Source organism: Alligator mississippiensis, chromosome 6, assembly GCF_030867095.1.
Source record: "Alligator mississippiensis isolate rAllMis1 chromosome 6, rAllMis1, whole genome shotgun sequence".
Classification (NCBI taxonomy): Eukaryota; Metazoa; Chordata; order Crocodylia; family Alligatoridae; genus Alligator; species Alligator mississippiensis.
Genome location: NC_081829.1, coordinates 89,306,835 through 89,331,258, shown reverse-complemented (window position 1 = coordinate 89,331,258; position 24,424 = coordinate 89,306,835). Strand labels below are relative to the sequence as shown.

The 24,424-nt window shown below is 45.2% G+C and overlaps 1 protein-coding gene across 1 annotated transcript in view; it reads left to right on the top strand.

Moving 5' to 3' along the window:
- Positions 1 to 3,924: 3,924 nt before the first annotated feature.
- Positions 3,925 to 24,424, top strand: part of SLC18A2 (solute carrier family 18 member A2) — a 44,508-nt gene continuing 24,008 nt past the window's right edge. The window contains exons 1-8 of the mRNA XM_006262699.4: positions 3,925 to 4,091; positions 6,208 to 6,559; positions 15,831 to 15,889; positions 16,575 to 16,658; positions 19,444 to 19,536; positions 20,453 to 20,542; positions 20,635 to 20,678; positions 20,761 to 20,821. Coding sequence (XP_006262761.1) covers positions 3,971 to 4,091; positions 6,208 to 6,559; positions 15,831 to 15,889; positions 16,575 to 16,658; positions 19,444 to 19,536; positions 20,453 to 20,542; positions 20,635 to 20,678; positions 20,761 to 20,821 — 904 coding nt within the window. The 5' untranslated portion in view covers positions 3,925 to 3,970. The remainder of the gene's footprint in view (positions 4,092 to 6,207; positions 6,560 to 15,830; positions 15,890 to 16,574; positions 16,659 to 19,443; positions 19,537 to 20,452; positions 20,543 to 20,634; positions 20,679 to 20,760; positions 20,822 to 24,424) is intronic.

The window sequence follows — 24,424 nt, the reverse complement described above, 5'->3', positions numbered from 1 at the left end:
CAGGGAGCAGGAGATTATTCCCTGCCCCCAGGAGCTGACTGCTGCCAGGGTAGGCTCCACCATGGGAGCCTGGGCAGGGACAATGCCCCCTGCCCTAGCAGCAGCGAGCTCCCACCCCCTGCTGTGCATAATGATCACAAAGAAATATAACAGTGTGAGCAGAATGCATGGGATTCCACGCAGATATGACAACGAAAGGGACCAATTAGTGGTATGAGAGTCTGAGAAAAGAATAGTAAAAATACTGATTTTGCTCATTAAAAGACTCATTGACTGAAAGACATATGTGGTGACCTTATGCAGATCACTTCTAATTTGACATAGCCTTCCAAAGTATGCCACGATGGGAAGTGAGGCTAGAATTCAGGTGACTGGAAAGGATTAGAGGGGTGAAAAATCAAATGCACAACCCTATGGAGCTTATTACAGGTATTTCACTCCCACCTTTTGGAATTGCTGGGGAACCTGTGCATGTATAACTACAGTATAACTTGAATCATGTCCTGCAGTATGCTCCTTATCTGTCATGATAGCTTAGGACAGACAAAATTAGTCTGCTGTATCCTCTTCACTGGTGCTCAGACTAGCCCTGCTTCTCCAGCCTCTGATGACGCCGAGCTTCAGCCCAGAAAAGCTTGTGCTGTATCTGTCTAATCTGGTGAGCCTATAACAGTGGTTCTCAACCTTTTTGGACAGGAGGCATCCTCAGAGGACTCGAGGCACCCCTCTATAACTTTTGTGAATTGAGTGGCCCCCAGTTTCAAAACCCATTTATATGTTACAGTACTTACTTCCTTACAAAGGACAGTAGGAGCAGCGAATTGTCTGGACAGGGACAACCTGAGCTACCTTTATCTACTTGGCTTATCTGCTTACCTCCTAACACCCCACTTATTTACTCACATCTCTTGACACCTTTCAAAGGATGTGGCAGTACCCTGGGTGCCCTGGCACCCTGGCTGAAAAATCACTGGTCTGTAAGGCACAAGGAAAAAGATATGGGAGTCAATGTGGACAGTTCTCTAAAAACATTACCTCAGTGCTCAGGAGCCAGCAATGGGCAAACAAAATGTTAGGGATTAAAACAAAAGGGAGAGTATCATTATACCCCTTTATATGTCTGTGGTATGTCCATACCTCAAACACTGTGTTCAGTTCTGGTCTCCACACCTCAAAAAAGATATCGAAGAACTAGAAGAGGTCTGGAGAAGGGCAACAAGGATGATTAGCAGTATGGAGGGGTTTCCATATGGGAAGACATTAAAGAAGCTGGGCCTTCCTGAGAAAGGGAAGAAGGAGGATCTGGAGAACTACAGACCAGTCAGCCTCACCTCCGTCCCTGGAAAAACCATGGAGCAGATCCTCAAGGAATCCATTTCTAAGCACTTAGAGGTGAAGGTGATTAGGAACAGTCAGCATGGATTCACCAGGGGCAAGTCGTGCCTGACCAACCTGACTGCCTTCTATGATGAGACGACTGGCTCTGTGGATGTGGGAAGAGCAGTGGACAAGATATACCTTGCAAGGCTTTTGATACAGTCTCCCAAAACATTCTTGCAAGCAAACTGAGGAAGTCCGGGTTGGATGAATGTACTGTAAGGTGGATAAAAAACTGGCTGGATCACTGGGCTCCAAGGGTAGTAATTGAAGACTCAAAGCAAGGGTAGTAATCAAAGACTCAATGTCTAATTGACAGCCAGTATCAAGTGGTCCTAGGGCTGTTCTTTTTCACTGTCTTCATCAGCGACCTGGAAAGTGAAATGGAGTGCACCCTCAGTAAGTTTGCACGACAGCCAACTTAGGGGGTGGGCAGAGGGAGAGTAGTAGATATGCTGAAGGGTAGGGCTAGGATTCAGAGAGACCTGGACAAATTGGAGGATTGGACCGAAAGAAATCTCATGACGTCAATAAGGACAAGTGCAAAATCCTGCACTTGGACAGAACAATCCCATGCACCGGTACAGGCCAGGGACTGACTGACTAAGCAGCAACTCTTCAGAAAAGGCCCTGGGGGTTACAGCAGACAGTAACCTGAATATGAGCCAGCAGCGTGCACTTGTTGCCAAGAAGGCTAATGGCATCCTGGGCTGCATTGGTAGGTGTGTTGCCAGCAGGTCAAGGGAAGTGATTATTCCCTTCTGTTCAGCACTGGTGAGGCCACATCTGGAGTCCTGTGTTCAGTTTTGGGTCCTCCAGTAGGTTAGACCAGCAGTTCCCAATCTGTGGTACACCTACCACCAAACCACCTGTCAGTGGTACGCCTTAACAGATTTATTATAATTACTTTATATGACAAAAACTTGCTGGTGGTACTTAAGGTTGTATTGCTTTCAACTGGTGGTACAACATCTCTCAGAGTTTGGGAACTGCTGGCATAGATACTAGGAGAAACTTTCTCACTAGGGGGGTAGTAAGAGGTGGTGGCATGAACGCTGCGTGCCCTTGGAGGCTGGTGGGGTACAGCAAGCTCCTGTAGGTGGCCACAGCACCGTTGGTGGCAGGAGCATGGCAGCGGCAAGTGTGGAGCTTCCACATGCAGCCGCTGCGCTGTCTGTGGCAGGAGTGTGGCGGTGGCGAGTGGGGAGCTCCTGCAGGTGGTGTCGGTAACGGGAGCGTGGCGGTGGCGAGCGGGGAGCTCCTGCAGGTGGTGTCGGTAACGGGAGCGTGGCGGTGGCGAGCGGGGAGCTCCTGCAGGTGGTGTCGGTAACGGGAGCGTGGCGGTGGCGAGCGGGGAGCTCCTGCAGGTGGTGTCGGTAACGGGAGCGTGGCGGTGGCGAGTGGGGAGCTCCTGCAGGTGGTGTCGGTAACGGGAGCGTGGCGGTGGCGAGCGGGGAGCTCCTGCAGGTGGTGTTGGTAACGGGAGCGTGGTGGTGGCGAGCGAGGAGCTCCCGCAGGTGGTGTCAGTGACGGGAGCGTGGCGGTGGTGAGCGAGGAGCTCTCGCAGGTGGTGTCAGTGATGGGAGCGTGGCGGTGAATGAGTGGGGAGCTCCCGCAGGTGGTGTCGGTGACGGGAGTGTGGCAGTGATGAACGGGGAGCTCCCGCAGGTGGTGTCGGTGACGGGAGTGTGGCAGTGATGAACGGGGAGCTCCCGCAGGTGGTGTCGGTGACGGGAGCGTGGCGGTGGCGAGCGGGGAGCTCCCGCAGGTGGTGTCGGTGACGGGAGCGTGGCGGTGGCGAGCGGGGAGCTCCCGCAGGTGGTGTCGGTGACGGGAGCGTGGCGGTGGCGAGCGGGGAGCTCCCGCAGGTGGTGTCGGTGACGGGAGCGTGGTGGTGGCGAGCGGGGAGCTCCCGCAGGTGGTGTCGGTGACGGGAGCGTGGCGGTGGCGAGCGGGGAGCTCCCGCAGGTGGTGTCGGTGACGGGAGTGTGGCAGTGATGAACGGGGAGCTCCCGCAGGTGGTGTCGGTGACGGGAGCGTGGCGGTGGTGAGCGGCGAGCTCCCACAGGCGACCACGGCACCGTCAGCCGTGGGGAGGAGGATGTGGCGAGCACTGACCGTTGGTCGGCAACCACTCACATACACCGCCGGCCATCGGGGACTGCCCGCAGCCGCCACCAGCCGTGTCAGCGGCGTCTTTTCGCAGGGGGTGCACCGCCACGCTCCCGTGCCACGCTCCCACGTGCACGGTGCACTCTCCATCCCTGGAGGTTTTGAAGCTCCCATTAGACAAAGCTTGGGCTGGGATGATGTAGCTGAGGGACCTTCCCTCCTTTTCTGGGAGTCCCCTCAGCTGGGGAGGGGAGGGGGGGGGAGGCCGGCGCTGCACGAGCCCGTCGGAGGTCTCCCGCAGCCGAGGCAGCGCCCCCGCCCCGCGCCGGGCAGAGGCACCGGAGCCCCCCCGTGCCGGGTGCGGGTGCGGGTGCGGGTGCCACGTGCGGGGCTGACGTCAGGGGAGGCTGTAAGTGTCGCTGGCAGAGGCGGGGGCTCGGGACGGCAGTGGCGGCCGGCCGGGGCGGGGGAGCCGCGAGCCATGGCGTGGAGGGAGCCGGCCGCGCTGCGCTGGCTCCGAGACAGCCGCCAGTCGCGGAGACTCATCCTGCTCATCGTCTTCATCGCGCTGCTGCTGGACAACATGCTGCTCACCGTCGTGGGTAGGTGCCCCCCCGCCCCGCCTCCCTCCTTGGGAAGAAAGCATGCTCTTTGCAAGTCCTGGCTCGGGGATGATGCCTTAGTAGCCCAGGGATGCTTTCTTAGTAGCCCAACTAAGACATCTCCACAACAGCGACAACAAACCCCCCGTTTCTGCAAGGTGTCTTGGGGCTCAGGGAACAGTAAAGGTGGGAAAAGTTCCCGTCAACTTCCTTGCTGCGCAGAGGCGGCGGAGGGGCCGCGGCCCCCCTGGGCTGGGCGAGTTGCTCTGTGACGGATCAGGCATCTTTCTACGCCTCCCTTCTTGTCTTGCTGTTCAGCAATGAAGCTTGAATCCAAAACGGGCTAAAATTCAGCGTCTTCTGTGTTTTTCAGGGGTGTATTTGGTAGCCGTGTTGGTCTTTTCTTTATTATATGTATTTTCAGGAAAGTTCCCTGCAGCACTTTTTTCTCCATCAGAGATGCGGCTGTCTGCACCCGAGGCCCTCGCCCTGTCCGTCCAGCCGGCCCCGTCAGTCCTGGTTGAGGGCTTCTGCAGAAAAATATTTCTAGTAGGAAAAAAAAACACCCAACCCAACACTTCTGTCTCATTTTTTGAAGTTTTTGTAATGATGCCTTCTTCCTTCCTTCTCTCTGCGGTCGTGAGGACTGAAGGGAGGGCCAGATAACACACAAGGCACATGTTTCCCTTTGATAGGGTTCCCCCCTCCATCATTATTGTTATAATAACTTCTGTAGCGTAGCAGTGATAACTGGATTAAGCCATCTACATCAGTTCAAAATAAAACAGAATTAGGTGGAGTAAAAAAACCCAATCAACTTTGACCAGAACAAAGATGAAAGGTCCAGTCCAGCATGGTTTAAGGCAACAGCAAAACTTCCCTTGACTTCACAGAGTCAGGACCTATGTGCAGGCGTGGCTATAAATGCATTTAACATGAATGTTTTACGTTGCTTGAACACTAACTAATCATTTTAAACAGTCTTCTCATAGCTTAAACTTTGATATAAGGATGCAGTTTTTTAAAAAGTGAAAACAAGTGGAAAATACTTGCTCGTGTAACCCTCAGACATAGATGCTACAGGTTTGACTCCTTGAGTGCACTGTGGCATGAGTTTTTAAACTGAACTCATTGATGCCGATGGAAAGTTCAGCTTAAAAAGCCCAGTGCCACAATAGGACTTCAAATAAAGCTGTGTATATATTTTAATTTTTTTTCTATCTTTTTAAAGAAAATCATTCTCTCGTAAATGTATTAGCGCCTCATTTCTTATTCAGTAACCTAATGTTAGAAGATCTTTTCAGGTCTGATGAATATTCAGATGTTGCAAGAGGTGACACAAATAAGCAACTGTTGCTTGTATCACTATTATTCCTTTGCAAAATATACTGCGGTATCCACTTTCAGTAATTTTGACGAATGTATTTTTATTATATATAAGTATTTTCAGGAAAATTATACTAAGAAAAGAAAATCATATTAAGAATTTCACTTTTGATTTTTCTGTTAGGTGAATTTAACAAAAATCCAGTGATGAAGAGAGAATGAACATCAATGCTATAGCTCCCTCTGTTATTATAAAGATGATACAAAATTTTTTCCCGTAATACTTTTAGTCGTGCAGCATTTAATTGCACGTAATAAAAATACATGTTACTAGACCATTTTCTTGGATTCTGTGGTTTTACACCTCAATAAGTGTTCTTTAAAAAAATATGCATCAGATAAGGCTGCACAAGCAATTTCTTGGGTTCTTCTCATACTTTGCTTGTTAAATAATATCTATGGAAGACTTTGCTATACTCATGCAAACCAACAAAAACTGAAGATCTTTGGAAAAAAAACTTACAGAAGCAGGTTATAACTGCACTGCCTAGATATCACCGATACAGCCAGCATACATCTTCCTGGTACAACTTTTATTAATATAATCCTGTGCTGTAGATAAAAATTAACAACAGAGCTCTTAATAATGTTCCAGCAAGATAAGCCCTATTTTTTTTTACTTGTTCTATTATCATTTCATTATCAATGATAAAGCATGCAGGCTAATGAAGTGATGTCATTTGCAATGGGAACTGTAGAGTAACCAACGTCCTCCGTTTGTTTTTTCCAGTGCCAATAATTCCCAGTTACCTCTACAGCATCAAACACCACAAAAATGCGACCGAAAACCACACTGTTAGGCCCAAGATAGTTTCATCAACATTGGACAGTTTTCAGAGTATCTTCTCCTATTATGACAACTCTACAATGGTTACTGGAAATCAGTCTGATAGGACAAGACTGAAAGATTGGTATATTGCTCAGACAGAACAAATGGTTTTAAATGTGACTGATACACCCTCAGATTGCCCTAAGGAAGACAAGGACCTTCTAAATGAAAATGTTCAAGTTGGTTTATTGTTTGCTTCTAAAGCAACTATGCAGCTAATCACAAACCCTTTCATAGGGCCAATGACAAACAGGTATGTTATCTCTCTCTTGCTATTATGATTTTCTACTGAAATTTTACTATTCATCGGTATTTCAGCATTATTTCCTTTTATGGCCCTGACTCACTGGACTTCTCATGTCATAGCCAGATTTTAGTGGAACATGTCTGACTAGCACATCTTCACTGTATCAAAGATTTAAAAAAAAAAAAAATCAACTGGTGTATTTTACAGTGACCATTTGCTAATTTAAGTATTATTCACTTTCCTCCCCACTCTTAGGTCTGCTGTCCCTTATAGAGGCTATTATTTAAAGGGTAGATAAAGCTCTTTGAGAACTGGTCATGTAAAAACTCCATTATGTTGGCCTGAATGACAATATGCTACAACAACTGTAATGGTCAAACTATTGGAAAGAGATGGCAGGTTTTTGACCGTCCATATTTCTAATAGGAAAAGGCCGTGCTGAGGTTGTTGGCAACGTTCAGGATTTTTTTTCTTTGTACTTGCATTGGAGGCACGTTGTTTATAGGGCAATTTGAGAATCTAGGATCTGAATCATGGGCCAGGATTTGGGGATAAGAATAGAAGGTAAAACTGCTATTGACTTCACCGGGAAAGGGAGCAAGTCTGCTTCATGCGTAATTAATGCTGTACTGCTCTGAGTCATGTTATGGGCGGCCAGATCCCCAGCTGTTTTAGTTAGGTTTGCATAACAAATCACTAGAGTTACCCCAGTTTACACCATTTTGTATTTTCATTTAATGTCCTCAGACAAAGTGTTCTGTTTCGATCTCAGATGCATGGAAAAATTTAAAGGAAGTGTGTTGAAATGGTACATTTTTGAAAGCTGCTTTGAATGGAATCACAAGGGGGGCTATAGTACTTAACATCAATGTGATTCAAAAAGGAAATTAAAAAAGCACTAATGGTGTTTATTTGGAGCTAAACTAAGATTATAAACAGGTTTTTAACACACAATGTACATTGAACGAACTGTTCAGATAATTGTATTGATAACAACTCAAGTGCTCTACATAAATGATGAAGATGTTATCCTAATAAGGGACGTGATGAATACCTGAGCAGGAGTGCCATGTAAATGAATCCTTAAACGATTGAGGTTATTATATTTTTGTTTATAGTTAAAATTAACATCATTATAACATTTAGTTTTATTAATAACAACTTGTGTGCGCGTGTCTCCACTGAAGCAGTGTTACCTGGATATGAATATGTGAATATAAAATATCTTTATAAGGTAACATCCAATTAAGAATCATGCTTGGAACATGAGCTGTTCTTTTAAAAAGTCTCTCTCGGGGTTATGCATTTTTTGTAGAGCTCTCCATTTTATTATTTTTATCAGATGATTTTCTTTTTGTTGGAGTGTGCAACACTTGTCATGCATACCAGTTATGCAGACAACCAGATCATGTAAAATATTAGCTATTTCCGTTTCTGAAGTCAAAACCCGGTGATATTCTTGAATCCTAGAGCTTGCCTATATGCAGATGTTGAAACAGGGAAACTAAATTTAGAACCTTCATATCTGTGGTGGTTTAACTACATTGATCAAAACTTTAATCTATGGTGCTTTGAGACTAGCCTTTAAAAACATTCAGTCCACAAGCATGAGCTCTGCATGCACACACGGAGCCTTTCAAAATTAATTTTATGTAAACACATGGGCAACTCCGTTTTTCTGATGAGCAAGCTGTTCCAGTTTATGTATCAAGATTTGTTGTCATGATGGAAAGGGTTAGCATAGCAAGTAGATGTTGCAGCTAGGTTTTTATTAAACTTTTGCAAGGATAGATCCCACATGCACAGAAACACTGATTTAAAAACCTCATCTTTTCATTGCATTAGCTATCAGTACACTGTTGGGTACACTGTTGATTTTTGCTATTGATCTGATTAGGTTAGCAACCCATTCTACTTTTCTCTGACTTCTTACATTGGCATCATCGTTTGTACAAACCGCAAATGTTAGGGAAAGCGAAACAACAAGCTTTATATGAAATCATGTAGGATTTATCAATAGTGTGATTATGTCACATTTTGTATACCATTTCTGTTAGTTTCTCCAAAAAAATTACAATGGAAGTTTATGGAACCAAAGGGGCACGTGTAAAGATCTGTTTGTGCATTTGTATGACCAGAGCCCTAGAGAAACCAAGGTAGACCTTGGATGGCATCACTCCTTTTAAATCGTACTATAAAGATTGGCTTGTAGGTGTGGTTGGATCTGTGGGTCCAGACTCTCCTGTGGACATGCACGGATCAGCTAGGTTTGGAAATGGCCCTCCCTCCGACCCATCATCAGCTTTGCCCGCGTGCTTCTTCTACCGACAGGATGATGTTTGTCAAATGATCTTTGCTGAGATTTTCTCCAGAAACTTTGTCTGTTTTTTTACTGTGACAGTGGTATGGAGCACTACAATTTCCACCCCTTGCCCCCCCCCCCTTTTTTTTTTACAGGACCCAGACCCTTAAAAAGCAGGAAATGAATAGTGAATGACAATGTATATTTAGTGGCCCATATAACAAAGAATATCTTTTCTTGAAAGAAATGAATGTTGTCATGGCACAGTACCTCTGAGTTTGACTCATGGATTGTTCTGGGCTTTGAAACATTTTTATCTTCGTCTTAGGGGAAGATACTTTAATGAGGCAAGTTTAATAGAAAATATAGTTTCATATATTTAGCCACTAACAATGGATGTTTTAGGTGAAGTACTTATAACTACTGTTCCTTTAAAAATATATATGTAGGTTAAGCGTGAGCTATTACAGGTGGACCCGGCAGTATCTGCTGAAGTTAAGGTTGTCCTTAATTTATCATTAGAAGGACATAGCTTTCAGCTGCTTACAGGTTTGTCAAATTTTTACTGGTCAGGCTGAAGTCTCTTTTGAAAAGTTTCATCAAAAGAGTTCAGCTGAGATTAGGAAGGAAACCCAAATAAATCCAAAGAGCCATATTGCACATGGGAGATTTGTTAGGCAAACTCTTCAGAATAATTGTGCTTATGTATTTGCCTTCCTGGTGAAAGTATGATGCTGTGGTGTTGTTCATGGTTTTTTTTGCAGAGTTGTATGGTAGTTTTTGAGTACTTGACGTTGTATAGGATATGGCAGGCTGTTAAGTAATCTTATTCTATAACTATTACTGGTCCTTTCTACTGTTTTGGGAATTTTTCAGGAGTTGTTTTTCTATTCCCCCCACCCCTTTTGTGTAGTTTGGAGACAGGGTTTTTAAAATTGTAAGGAAATGCAGTGAATAAAAATGACCTGATCGGTTAACTTAAAGAGCGAGAGGTATGCATGCTCGTAGAGCATCTTTCAAAGAATACCTGACAAAACACACACGTGCCCAAGAGAGAGGTTTGCTACACATGCAGGGTTAGCATATTCTGCTTTCAGTCTAAATGTTAGCAGAGTTATTGTGAATTAAGAACTGGATTGTGGCTTGGACACAAGCCCCGAGCTACACACGGCACATGCAGCCCTGCTTCGGAGGCAGACCCAGGACAGTTTTACAGCGTAGAGTTGCAATAATGTCCTTGCTTTTCCACCTTCACCTGTAGCAAGACTGGAAAGAAGTAATCTGCACTATCTCAGCCCATAGCGTAGTTGCTTTTTGTCCATGCAGGCAGAGACGGATATAAGGCTCTCTTTACTCTCTACTAAGTATTAGAATTAAGATTAGCCCTAAATGTCCCACACATACTGTTCCTCTCTGCCATAATCACCTAGCTGGAAAAATATAACGTCAAGAATATTATTTTGCAGTTAACCTCACCTTTATTCATCTGTTGATCTGAAAGCCCTTCACAAAGGGAAACAGTCTGGGCAAATAGAGAGAGATTGGAAACAATTTGTGCAAGAGGAACTGTGGCATAAAAGCTGAGGATTGGGGCTGCCGTTTCCAAGATCATGGCTCTGTCCCCAGTTCAGATGTAATTTTTGGCAGGCTTCCTAAAGCTGTCAATTATCCCAATGGGAAAAGGGACCAGCACATATTCCACCTAGGACAGGGAGCATTTTGATAGAGAATACAGCAGCGGGAGCCATCACTTACAAGATCCTCTCTCCTGAGCCTCCAACTTGACTTGACTTCATTTCCTCCCCCAGCTTCACTGATGGCAAATTACAATAGTCTAATTTATTGAAAACTAAATAATGTCACTGTTAACTTTGAAGTCATTATGTTTTGAAGTGACAGATATTTTATGACACCAGGGGAAATGCTTTTTAAAAAGTCCTGATTTAGCCCCAGCTGCTGCAAACAGCACTTGTACATTCATAACTTGGAGCAGTCCCTTTTAACTGCGCCGACTTATTCACTGAAATACAATTACATACCTGTACAATTTAAGTAAGATACCACTGGTAGACTTTTTTCAAAACTCAGGCTTTATAAAACAGTGCAATTTAAAATGATAGATTTATAATGTGCAATAGCAGTTTATCAAATTAATTTTACAAAGCAACAAGTGATTTTAAAAATAAATTATTAAAAACTTTTTGAAAATCTATTATTTTAATTGCTCTGTCTTGTCAAAGTTAGCGTGGCAGTGGTAGCAGAAGGTAGGGGAGATTTGCACTTTATAGGCTAACTAAATCAGAGATGCATAGCATAAGCTTTCATAAGCCTACTGCTTACAGATGCTATGCATCTCTGATTTAGTTAGCCCATAAGGTACACATCTACTCTGTTTTCTGCCTGATTTCAGACTAAGACGGCTAACTACCACTCTCTGCTCAGTGGGGGTGACAGCCTCCATTGGGGAAAATGTGTGTTCTCATTAACACCCCCCCCAAATCCCCCTCCCACATACAAGCATAGAGACCGATACTTTTGCCTTTCAACACCAAAAGCAGCTTAGTAACCCTTGAACAAAAGGAAATCTCTGTTTGCTTTCTCCTATACCAGTATTTTTATGTCTTTATTATGCAAACAGCCTTAAAGAGCAACAAGTGCACGCTCTCTCTCTCTCTAACACACACACACACACGTGCACATATAGACTTAGGACATTATTTTCAGAAGGGCATCGGTCCTTCAACGGTGCAGTCTCTGTGGTCAGATCTACACGTTCATTAATGCACTTTTGCTAATGTGCATTAAATTTAGTACCTCGATTGTGAGGTACTAGAAAAAGGTGCATTAGCTTATTTTAATGCGCATTAGTGAAAGTGCACTTTTTGTGATGCTTTAATGCGCGTTACAATAAGATAACGCGCATTAAGGTGCACATGTAGACACACCCTGTCTGCCCAATTTAACTGGCCACCCAATATCAATGGCCACTTGGGAAAATTTTGGCCATCGTAGCTCATTCAGTTCCCGACATAATTACACTGAGCTTTTATGTCAACATTTTTCACGAAATGAGAGAAGGTTCTCAAAACTTTCTACAAAGATGATAACTCCCCACACATTAACAGCTTTGCTTAATTTTAATGTACGTTCTTCTAGTATAACCAGTGCATGAATCTGTAAAGGTAAATAAAGTATGTGAAAAGTATGAAAGGATAGTGACAAGGCAAGTTTGGGATTAGGCTAGAAAATAAAACAATGCCATAGTTTCTCAAATCCAGGTAAGTTTGTAATTAAATATATTAACTCAACCACCTGACAGATTTCCTTCAGACTTTGAAGAAGCAATCTCCTTTGCATTTGGTATCTCTAGCAATTTTCTGGCTAAATTTTCCAAATCAAAGTTAGAAAAGCAATTAAAAAAACTTCACAGAAGGAGCTAGCTGCAACTCGTATATGGAGAGCAATGACTTATTGGAAGTGTTATGAGCCCTAACAATTTTCAGGCTGAGTTTTCTACTGCCTTGTATAATTGTTTACATGAAAGCAAAGTGAATTCAAATGCTGGGGTAAGATGGCAGCATTTTATGCCTAGTTTGCAGATGTTTACATGCCTACCGAAGGTAAAGGATGTGGAAGAGTCAGACCTACTTCCCTATGCAAAGAGACTAGATCTACAAGACAATAACCCAATCAAAAAATTAAAGCCACCAAAACGCTCAAGTTTTGAGTAAAATCTGGCTCAGCCTACTACCAAAACTGTGTTGTAACAGTACCGAAGCCAACAGAAGAGTCAAATAAGATCCTGACGCACAGTTACTGCAAGCATTGCTTTGTTTCACTGCAACACAAAACCCATCAACGGTTTCTCTCATCATAGGGTAATCTGTGTTAATAAGTATACTCACCACTAGACAATCCTGTAATCATGGATCCATCTTGTCACTGAATCTTAGCAATCTGTACTGTTTCCATCTGTAGCTGCCTTTTCCCTCTCAGACTAATGATAGGCACTTTTCCTGAAGTCAGAATACTTGTAAAAGCTTTCCTGAGTGCAGAGAGCCCTTTTCAAACGTGGGATTTTGCAGCTGTCTCAGATTTACTACTGAGGAAGCAATTCTCTTTTAGTGGATTTAAAGGGGAAGGGAAAGCAAAGGAGACGCTGGAGAGAGGTTAGGGACAGAAGACATTTACAGGCCTACATGTTTCCCTCTGTAGTAGAGCAACACAAAGTAGAGTTGTTAAATGTGGGGTGAAGAGGCATTAATATTTACAACTTTCTCCTGTACAAACAACTTCACACAGCAGTCAGACTAGAGTGGCCCAGAAAAAAGGTGGAGCAACCAAAGATTTGTTACTTCTATGGCATCTGGGGACTTCAGCCTGAATGTAGGAGCCACTCCTCTGCTAGCATGTGTCTTTCTGCAAATGTCAGAATTTGAAATCAGTGCCCATGTGTGAGTAACAAGCTGCTTCATCATAACAGGAATGCTGCAGATGGTTGGGGTTTCTCTACTCACAGGGTTGAACCTGATCTTTCCTTCTACCATGCCAACAATTGCCCGTTAGGGCTGTGCAAAACTTTGGGTGCTGATTCAATTTGGAGGAGATTCGGTCTGATTCGGTGGCCAAATCTCTGAATCCGAATCAAATCGGGAGACCAATAAAAAGGTCTGAATTGATCCAAAGATCTCCAAATCGACTCAGAAAAGATTTGGAGAGCTTCGGAGATTCGGGCAGTCCCCACTCACCACTGCAGGGAGCTGGACCCGACTCTGTGCTCATAAGTAGGGGGTGGAGGAGGGGACCATGCCAGGCTCCATCCCCTGCCTGCTCCCCCAGCCCCACTGAGTGCCCTGACCCCTGCCTGCTCTCCCAGGCCCCACTATGGCTGCCCACCCCAGCATCCTGTGCTTAAAAAAAAAGAAAAGAAAAAAGCCCCACAATCACTGGCTGCTGCATCGATGGGGCTGGGAGAGCAGGCAGGGTTTGGGGCCTGCTTGATTTGGAGATTCAGCCGATCCGGCAGTGGCCGAATCTCCGAATCAGATTCGGCTGAATTGATTCGGGGCAGTGATTCAAATCACCAAATCAAATCGTTGTCTCCCGAATCTGCCAAATTCAGATCTGAAAAGAATACTAACCACTTTGCACAGGCCTATTGCCAATCGTGGCTGTCCCTGTGGTGCCACTGCCAAGCACAGACAATACCTTACTTCACAATGGGAGATTGCCGACCTCTTGTTTTCACAGTATAATCTTGGAAACTGTTAAGCAAGTCACTGGCCACATATATTAAAGTCCCATATTCAGGTTTCCTCACATGCTTTATTTTCAAACACAAAAAGCTGCTAGACATATCGTTGCACATTTACACCTTGTCACCTACATAGAGGCCTCAACTGAGATTTGAGCAGGGAACACAGAGAGAATAAGTGACATACCCAAGGCAGCTCGAGAAACTGGACTCAACCAGTTTCCAACTCCCAATCTCATTGTGTAACCACAAGAGGATTTGCTTTAACTGTCATTTTTAATACCCATTTACATTTTCTAACTCTAAGAATGTCTATATGTGCTTTCTACGGTATTGCTTTTAATAAAGAGGCAATATTTAGGGCAAAACTTCCCTTTGTGATCCTGATTGCAGATTTCTGTTTAATATTTCATGTTTCTTCCATATAAGACAGCTCCCGCATAGACTAGTGGGAGTTCTGCACACGGAATGAGCACAAAATACTCCATAGAGTGCCACATTTCTAAGACATTTGCATTTACTGTGGTCCATAATTAAGCAAAAATCCCCGTTAACAACTACTGAAGTGTTGTTCAATTCAGGACCACGGCGTAACTTAGTGGCATGCTAGCGCTTAAAAGTGCAACACATGAACTACCAATATAAGGGCCTGATCTTTGCAAGTCACCGATAAGCAAGGTCACTGGACACTTCTTAACAATCAATGCCTGGAAGCGTTAGGTTCAAAGGTTTAGGTCTTAAAGGTTTTCTTTACAAATGCATTTGAGACACAGATTCTTACATAAAAAACTCTACATGACGTTTACTAATTAAATACAGTAGAAAAGCTCCTATTTGGAGTTGGCTGGTTTTGTTCCTGTGAATAGTTGTGATGAAAATAGAAGTTGAGATGAAATGTTTTAGGGTTTTTGTCAAAAATTCATTTTGGTTGCCAAAAAACAAAATATGCTTGGTTTTCAGCTAAAGTTTCTTTTCTTTTTAAACAAAACCCTGAAAATAATAATCAAATAGTTATTTCCATTGGAAAGGACTATTTTGGTGAAAAAACATTCTCCCAAGAAAATGTTTCAAATGGAAAGATGTGATCAACTCACTTCTTATTCCAGGAAGAGTAAATATCTCAGGAACAGTGTTATTCCCCAGAATATTTGAGCCCTTTCCAAGTTAGGCAGGATATCTAATGAAATCGATGGCACTTTTTCCTGGGTAAGGATTAGCAGACCATGCTTTTGACTGGCTTGACCGTATCTCGCTGTGCTTAATGGGGCTGTTCTGTGATGGTCCCTGCCATCTATTTTCACTGTGTGCATGGGAACAGAAAGAGCTGGTCCCAACCAGTCATACAGGCATTGGAAGAATATTTCATAGTTCAGTATCCTCAAACAAGTTGTCATACCTCCGTCCCATCCAACCCCACTGAAGCCCAAGTATGCTGTAGAGGGTGTAACTATGGCAGGATTCAATCAACCGAACTCTGAAATGAAGAACTCCCTTGGGATTTCTGTTCTACTGGGCGGGAAGATTTGGATCTTAGGCAACAATTTATTCAGGTTCAAAACCCAGAATGCAACCAAGTTTTCTGCTGATTTCTTAATTTGTTTTTAAAAAGGCAACCACCCCTTGCCTTCAGGAATGAAAGTTTCTGACTAAAACTGATTTATCCTGTACAGGGAAAAGTAAGTTTTGCTTCTAAAAATCTGTATGTTCGTTTTGTTTTCCAGAATAGGTTACCAGATCCCAATGTTTGCTGGCTTTTGCATCATGTTTGTGTCAACCATTAGTAAGTGTTTGTTTTTGGTGTGGTTGGGTTCAAATAATGTTCAGATACCCTGGCAGGATATTCAGGGTGCCTGTTATGGGTTGACAATGGGTGCAAGGGTGGTTTTGGGTGGTGGGGCATCAGGGAGATTGAAGGATGCTCACCTTCCTTTTCTTCCGAGAAACCCTCCTCCCTCTCCTTTTCCAGTGCCCTGTGGATTTGACTCCAGTGACCTGTTTTGCTAGGCAGCTCATCACGGGAAGCTGACTGGAGCCATTGCCTGTGGGAGGGAAGGGTGCATGTGATGTGCAGCCCCTGCTTATCCCCCAGTGCCAGGAGCTGTGAACTAGGCAGCACTAATGCAGCAGTTCAGGAGGACAGGGAAAAGGCAGGAACCTTGTTAAACCTTCACTGTGCAGCTGCATTAGACCAGGATATAATCTAACTCTTAGGAATGAGTAAAGATGGCTTTTTTGGTACCCTGTGTTACCAGGAGGCTTAGACACAGAGAAACAATTCAGCACTGACAAATCTAAATGCAATAAAAGAAAATAATGCTGTTAGCATTGAAAGTGGCACAAGAGTTGCAGTAAATGCTTGGCTAAATTGAATGGAGTTTTTGCAATAGTTAAAATAGCTAACGTTTTAACCCAGTTAGATTTAACTTAATTAAAAAAAAAAAAATTCACCTCTGCCTTTTGTGCAGTGTTTGCCTTCTCAGGAAGCTACACATTACTGTTCATAGCAAGATCTCTCCAAGGAGTGGGATCGTCTTGTTCTTCTGTGGCTGGTAAGTATAAAAATCTGTACGATGGACTCAGTGGCCTGCATTGTATCCTGTCCCTTTTACCAACAGTAATTGCCTTGATTTTCCTATTTTGTCTGCAGCTTGAATAATTAATGTAGAATAATTCAATTAGATTCATTTTACTTTCAGCTGGCTTCTTTCATTTAAGTATCTGAAAAGCAAATTTCACTTCACCATTCCTCACTATTTGCCTTGTGCTCATGCAGCAAATAGTAAAAGCTACTCTCTCCCTGGGACTTGTGCACAAGTGTTGTTAGTCTTTTATATTAATTTTTATCAGTTTTAAAAGGTCATCAAGAACTGATGTCTGCACTTATATTATAGGTGGGGCTGACAGCCCTGACTATTACTGAAGCTGCCTGGTATTTACCATTTCTGCTTTTAGTTGCTTGTAACTTCGCCTATATTTTGGCCAGAAAGTTTTCATTCTGGGTGTTTGTCTCAGGCTTCCTCTCTTTATCCTTCTTTTGGTGGAGGGAAAAGGGTGCAGAAGGGGACAGTAGCAAAAAGAAATTAGAGCCTGCACTGTTCAGTCATGGCTGTATATTAAGGAAGGGGTAAAAACAAACAAAACCCATTGTTTTTCCCATGTGGAAAAACCTGTGAACCTTTTCCATAAAAAGGCTCGGAGCCCTCATATGTTAGGGAAGGGTATGAAACAGGGAAGAGGGTAGCCTTTGTGCCAGGGATGCACTTTTTGCCAACTCCATGGAAATCTTTCCACATGCCACATTTTGCCAACTTGTAAGCCTTTGAGAAGAAGAAAAAAAAAATCTCATTTCATGTATGTTCAACAGAACTTCCCCTGGGACTACAGATCTGAGTGAACGGGGATTTTCAGAGCCCAGGTCCATGCACGCGAACTCGGAGCAAAGGGATTGTTCGTGCATCAGAGAGAGCACGTGAGAGAGATCAGTGGGAAACCAGGAGGTCTGAGCAAGGGGACTGAGATTCATAGATGCTAGGGTCGGAAGGGACCTCAATAGATCCTCGAGTCCGACCCCTGCATAGGCAGGAAAGAGTGCTGGGTCTAGATGACCCCAGCTAGATGCCTATCTAACCTACTCTTGCAGACCCCCAGGGCAGGGGAGAGCACCACCTCCCTTGGGAGCCCGTTCCAGACCTTGGCCACTCGAACTGTGAAGAAGTTCTTCCTAATGTCCAGTCTAAATCTGCTCTCTGCTAGCTTGTGGCCATTATTTCTTGTAACTTCGGGGGCGCCTTGGTGAATAAAACCTCACCAATTCCCTTCTGTGCCCCCGTGATGAACTTATAGGCAGCCACAAGGTCGCCTCTCAACCTTCTCTTGCGGAGGCTGAAAAGGTCCAGTTTCTTTAGTCTCTCCTCGTAGGGCTTGGTCTGCAAGCCCTTAACCATACGAGTGGCCCTTCTCTGGACCCTCTCCAGGTTATCCGCATCCTTCTTGAAGTGTGGCGCCCAGAATTGCACGCAGTACTCCAACTGCGATCTGACCAGCGCCCAATAGAGGGGAAGTATCACCTCCTTGGATCTGTTCATCATGCATCTGCTGATGCACGATAAAGTGCCATTGGCTTTTCTGATGGCTTCGTCACACTGCCGACTCATGTTCATCTTGGAGTCCGCTAGGACTCCAAGATCCCTTTCCACTTCCGTGCCACCCAGCAGGTCATTCCCTAGGCAGTAGGTGTGCTGGACATTTTTTCTCCCTAGGTGCATGAGATGAGAATGAGGAACCGTAACAGTGGAGAGAATAGCTGGGTGGGGAAGAAGATTGATTGGGATGAAGAGCCAGAGGTGGAGAAGAGATGGGACTAGGAAGCTGGAGAGGATGGCTCAGGAAGGGATACGCACAGCCATATGTCATGTTTCTCTAATATTCAGTAGGGTTGAAGTATGATGAAAATAAATTACTGTATTTACTCAATTCCAAGGTGAGGTATGCCCCCCCCCCAATCATGGAGAAAAAAAAGCCTTGTCTTAGCATCAAGCATCACACCTGAGAGCTGGGAGAAGCACCCATGCAGAGAGCCCAGCTAGACCAGGGGCAGCATCAATAGCATGAGGATTCCTGTTTCCAGCGTCTGCTCCCTGCTTTTGTCCCTGTCCGTTCCCCCTGCCCTCTCCCCTCCTGTTTCCCTTGCTCGCAGGGAGCCAGGCAGGGAAGGAGGAATCTGCATGCTGCTGCTGTGGTCTCCAGTCAGCTGGGCTCCTTGGGGAGCAGCCCCTCACAGCTCCTAGCTGGGGTGGTCTGACTCAGTACAGCAGGCACAGGGGAGCTCCAGAGCCAATCCTGCCCTGCACAGCTGCTCCTTGCAGGGTGGGGCAGGAGCAGCTCTGGGGCTCCCCCTGTGCCCAGATCAGCGGAGAAAAGCAGAGGAAGGGGGAGAAAGGCAGGGAGGCAAGGGGTGGGGAAGTGGTGGGGGGGAGGCAGGCACCAGGGGGGCAAGCAATGGGTGGCAGGCTGCCTGCTTTCCCTTTGCCTTCCTTCTCACACTTTCTTTCCCCCTGCCTGCTCCCACCCCTGCCTTGGCTTTCCCATCTGCCTGCCCCCAACTCTCATTTCCCCACCGCTTGTCCCCCTGCTACAACTTTCCTGCCGAAAACTGAAGATGACCCTACAATAATTAAATTCTGGTCATGGACAATTATAACAAATTTATAATTTTTCATGTCTAGAATCTAATTTTGGGAACAGGGTCATCTTAGATTCAAAGTCATCTTGGATTTGGGTAAAAATGGCTTATATTATAACTGCCTATTTTTTTGGATGTTTGTTTAATTTAAGGCATGGGCATGCTGGCCAGTGTTTATACAGATGATGAAGAGAGAGGCAATGCAATGGGGATTGCACTGGGAGGCCTTGCTATGGGAGTTTTAGGTAAGCAAAATGTAATATTCATGGACACAAAATGTACTTTTGTGGGGTTTGGAAGCTGCAGAAGATTTCATATTATAGCTCCCTTCTGTCCAATCAAGTTTTGTCGTCCTGTCTCCAGAATAGAATAACAGAGCACACTAAAATAGTCTTAACAAAATTAAAATATATTTTTTACACTTATACATTTAGCTAACAGCTGGCAAACCTTCTGATTTTCAGAGTCATTTCAAACCTCTGACACCAATATTTCCCTCTTCCTAACTATGTGGTGAAGTCTGTCGATTAACATTCAGCAATACAATTGTTCTTTTGCATTTTGATAACTGGTATTTGGTGGTACAAGGTAGTATTTCTAACTTCAAAGGATTTTACAAGCACTAGAGGCTATGTTCTCACCCACAACATTTTTAAATCCCAGAAATGAAAATAGGCCTCCTAAAGGTTTGGCCCCAACCCTTTCCAATTTCAGTCAGTGACTGTGAGGAAGCTTTAACTTAGTAATATCCATGCTACATCCATCCTTATGAGCACTACATCCATCCTTTGTCAGATTGCCAACTTGCTTGTATAGGGCAGATATCCTGCTTTCCTAACTTTGGCAAGCAATGTGAATGACACTGAAGGGCCTGATTGTGTGAGTAAAGAAGGCAGGATTTGGCCCATGCTTATCGTGTCTCTATTTGAGCAAGGGTTGGGAGGCCAGGTAATAACAATACGCTCCCTCCCACTCGTGGAGCCCCCCCCCCCCTCCCAAATACTTTCAAATTGCAGTAAAACTTTCATTCTTTGAACTTGTGACTGATAAGACGGATAGGAGTTTTGCCTTGGGCTGTCCATGGTAGCTGGTTCAGGCCCCCCAAAAGTTATTTGAAACCTAGAAAGTGACATTATGAATGTTTTGCTTTTTCTCCTATAGTGGGTCCACCTTTTGGGAGTGTGATGTATGAGTTTGTGGGAAGGAGTGCGCCTTTTCTTGTGTTGGCAGCATTAGCTGTGTTAGATGGAGGTTAGTAAATCCGAATCCTGATTCCATTTTATATTGCAATAGTACACCAGCTAGCTTGACTCAAAGCTACAGTATTGATTTTTGTTTTACAGCTATTCAGTTATTTGTTCTACAGCCATCCAGAGCACAACCAGAAGTAAGTACTGCCATAAGACACTTTATGAAATAGGTAGTAGTTTGCTTTTACTAATCCTTATCTTTTTAATCTGTTTCAACAGAGTCAGAAAGGAACACCACTACTGACCCTCTTGAAGGATCCATATATCATTATTGCAGCAGGTACTATATATTTTACCATTTTATTCTGACTGCTCCTTTCTGATGTGCCTAGAATCCCAGCCTGCCTCATTCCAGCTGTTCTCAGGCCAGCAGTTTTAAAGGATACTGTTTTAAAGGATTTAAAGTTTTAAATTATAGTGTTTTAAAGGAACACTATAATTTACAGTGTTCCTTTAAAACAGATTTCAAATGAACAGATCATTCACTTAAGCAGAAATGGACTTGAGATGAGAAATTAGGATTCAGACCCAACGGGAGACTTCCCAAAGAGTTAAGATTTTTTGGTTTATGCTGACTGATGAAGGACAGTATGAAGTGTGCATTACTTATCTGGGAAAAAAAAAAAATCACAGGAAAAAAAACCAAAAACCACCTAGAATAATTAGACTCATGGAAATACACACTTCTTGCAAGCGTAACATGTCCAACATCAAGAGAAGCATAGTGTAACTCAGGGATGGGCAATTATTTGGGCCTGTGAGCCACACAGGGAGTATTGTTGAGCTGTTGTGGGCCAGGTCAGCACCCCCTCCCTGTCCTCTGCTCTCCATGCAACAACTCACCAAAATTTCCTGTGTGGGATGCAGGGAGCAGATTGGAGGCACACAGGGAGTGATGTTCAGGAATGGGACAAGCAGGAGAGGCTGGGATCGTATGGCAGGGTCATGCGGTGGTGACTGCATGAGCTGGGGCCGAGCTATGATCAGCAGCCCACATGCCCCTGCGACGGGCGCAGGTTCTGAGGACAGGGGTGTGCAGGGAGAGGGTTGCGGCTCTGCCCCAGCCCCATGCTGTCACCGCCCCACAATCCCGACCCCGGGAACGGGCACAGCTTCCCATGAGGCTCCCAGCCAGTCTCCGTGGAGGATGAGTGGGATGCAGCTGAGTGGCAATCTGCATCTGGATCTGGGATCTTGGAGCGGAGACAGTACGGGGCCAGGGAAAAGCCACAATCCGCTCCCCACACACCCCTGCAACAGGGAGCAGGGACAGGCAGGGAGCAGATTGCAGCTCTGCCTTGGCCCAGTGCTGTCACTGACCCAAGATCCTGGTCCTGGCCCTGGACACAGCTCCCTGATCAGCCGTGTGCTGTGTCCGGAGCCTGGGAGCTGTGTCCAGGGGTCAGGGACCAGTCTACATGGAGACTGGATGGGTGCTGCGTGGGCAGGGCATGTGGCTGGGTGAGGAGCTGCATCTGTGGCTGGGCCAGGATGACGGGGCAGTGACAGCACGGGGCTTGGGCCGGGGCTGAGCTGTGATCCGCTGCCTGCAGGCCCCTGTGACGGACACAGGTTCTGCTGGCAGGGGGGTGCAAGAGAGTAGATCAGCCCTGCACTGTCGCTGTCCCAACATCCTGGGGTCTCCCCAGCCCTGCCTACCCATCTCACTCCTGGGCACCGCTCTCTGCTGGCTTGCAGAGGTCCCGTCTCTAGTGGTGGGTGCAGGGCAGATGGGCTCGGATGCCTGGACACTGGGGCTGGATCTGGCAGTGGCAGCCAGAGGGAGCCACCTCTGCCAGGAAATGAAGTGTGGCTGCACGTGCCACGTTTTGGGCTGCCCTCTGTGCCTGGGCCGGGCAGGGCTGCGGGCTGTATTTTGCCCACCCCTGTTGTACCTGAATAGCAAGTTTAGAAATGCTGGTTTGTTAACGTTTGTTGATCCCGATGGGAAGGGATTGACGGGTTCTGCACTAGTGAGGCATGCAGCCGGCTGCTCCACATTGGTACATGGACCGTAGATCAAAAGTGTAGCTGAGTAACTGCGAGGGAGGAATTCTCAGAATATTTGAGCCAGAGAAATGGGTTTAAATTGGATTTTGCAAAGGTGTATGATTAGACCTGAGAGCAGTGTGGTCCTTCTCAGCTAGTGTGCCACGAGATCCTTTTAACAGTGCCACAGGGTACTGCAAAATATTAGCACTGTTACATGTGCAAACACCTACACAAGTCACAAGATAAACCCAGAGTTTTCAAATAGGAAACCACAGTGTCAAAAACATTCTGACCTGCTGTGTCTTTTCGAGTCCTTTGCAACAGAAGACTTGCATTCAATTTTCGACTACAGAAGCTAATAAAGCAAGTCAAGAGCTGGCATTTTCTGAGGGATGCTTTGAGTTTAAAAAGTCTGTCACTGCAAAGTCGGGGCTGAGAAGCTGCTATTTCTTATCTCTTCACACAGGAGCAGAGATTGAATCTTTTGGTCTCCATTTTGTGTCACATTATCATGCAATTCAGCTTTTGCATCCATTCTCCCCTCTCTTAAAACTCCAGTACAGCAGATGTAGAACAGCAAGAAGTTTAGCCTCTTGTCTTTCCTACCAATGCACATCAGCCTATCTGCAGCCTTTCCTACCACATCAAAGGCAGACAAGGTTCCTTGGGTGAATTCGATATCTTTTATTGGACCAACCCAAATAGTTGGAGAAAAGTTATTAAGCAAGCTTTTGGGTTCAAAAACCCTTCGTCAGGCTAAGGAAGCTGCAGCAGTCGGTGTGTGCTCTTCCTAGATGGAATGGAAAGTGAAGAAGCCAGGGGCTGGGCTGGGGAGTCAGTTGTCAGGCAGATTATAATGTATCAAAAATCCAATGTCTGTGTTTAGTCCCTGATCTCTAGTATCCAGCAGGTTGATGAAATGGAGCTCATAGGCTCGTCTCTGGGAAGCGTTGTGTAAGTTTCCTTTGAGGATCAGGACTGAGAGATTGGAGAGAGAGTGGCCCTCCTGTGAGAAATGTGCCCCCACCAGTAATTGGGCGTTTCTGTCTTTGATGGATTTCCGGTGTGCGCTCATTCTGGTGTGCAGTTGTTGTCTGGTCTCTCCTACATATCTTCCATCAGGGCATTTGGTGCATTGGCTGAGGTATACTACATTCCTGGAGGTGCAGCTGTAAGATCCTGGGATGCTGATGGCTCTGTTGTGGGGTGTAGTAATAGTGGAGGTGGTGGAGATGTGGGGGCAGGTTTTGCATTTCTTGTCCTGGCACGGTCTGGATCCTTTTGGTGTGTTCTGGGCTTGAGGAAGTTTGCTTCTGGTGATGAGGTTGGCGAGGTTCGGTGCTTGTCTGAAGGCTAGGATGGGGGGCTCTGGGAAGATCTTTTTAAGAATAAGGTCTCTGCCTAGTATGGGTTGCAATTTTTTGAGGATTTTCTGTACAGGTTCAAGGGATGGGTGATAGGTCATAACCAGCGGTGTGCGATTTGTGGGTGTTTTTCTTCTGTACTGCAGCAGTTCTTCACGTGGTATCCAGGTGGCTGTTTCAAACGTGCGATCTACCTCTCTGGAGGAGTGTCCTTGCTGGGTGAAAGCCGTTTTAAGATTGGTGAGGTGGTGATCCCGGGTGTGCTCTTCAGTACAGATGTGGTGGTATCTGAGGGCTTGGCTGTATATCACAGCCTTTTTGGTGTGTTTAGGGTGATTGCTGGTTCTGTGCAGATATATATGTTGGTCTGTGGGTTTCTTGTATAACGTGGTCTGTATTTTATCATCTTGGATACTGATCATTGTGTCTAAAAAGGAGATGCTGGTGCTGGAGTATTCTAGAGAAAGTCGGATGGAGGGATGGTGACTGTTGAATTTCTGGTGGAACGCAATCAGAGATTGCAGGTT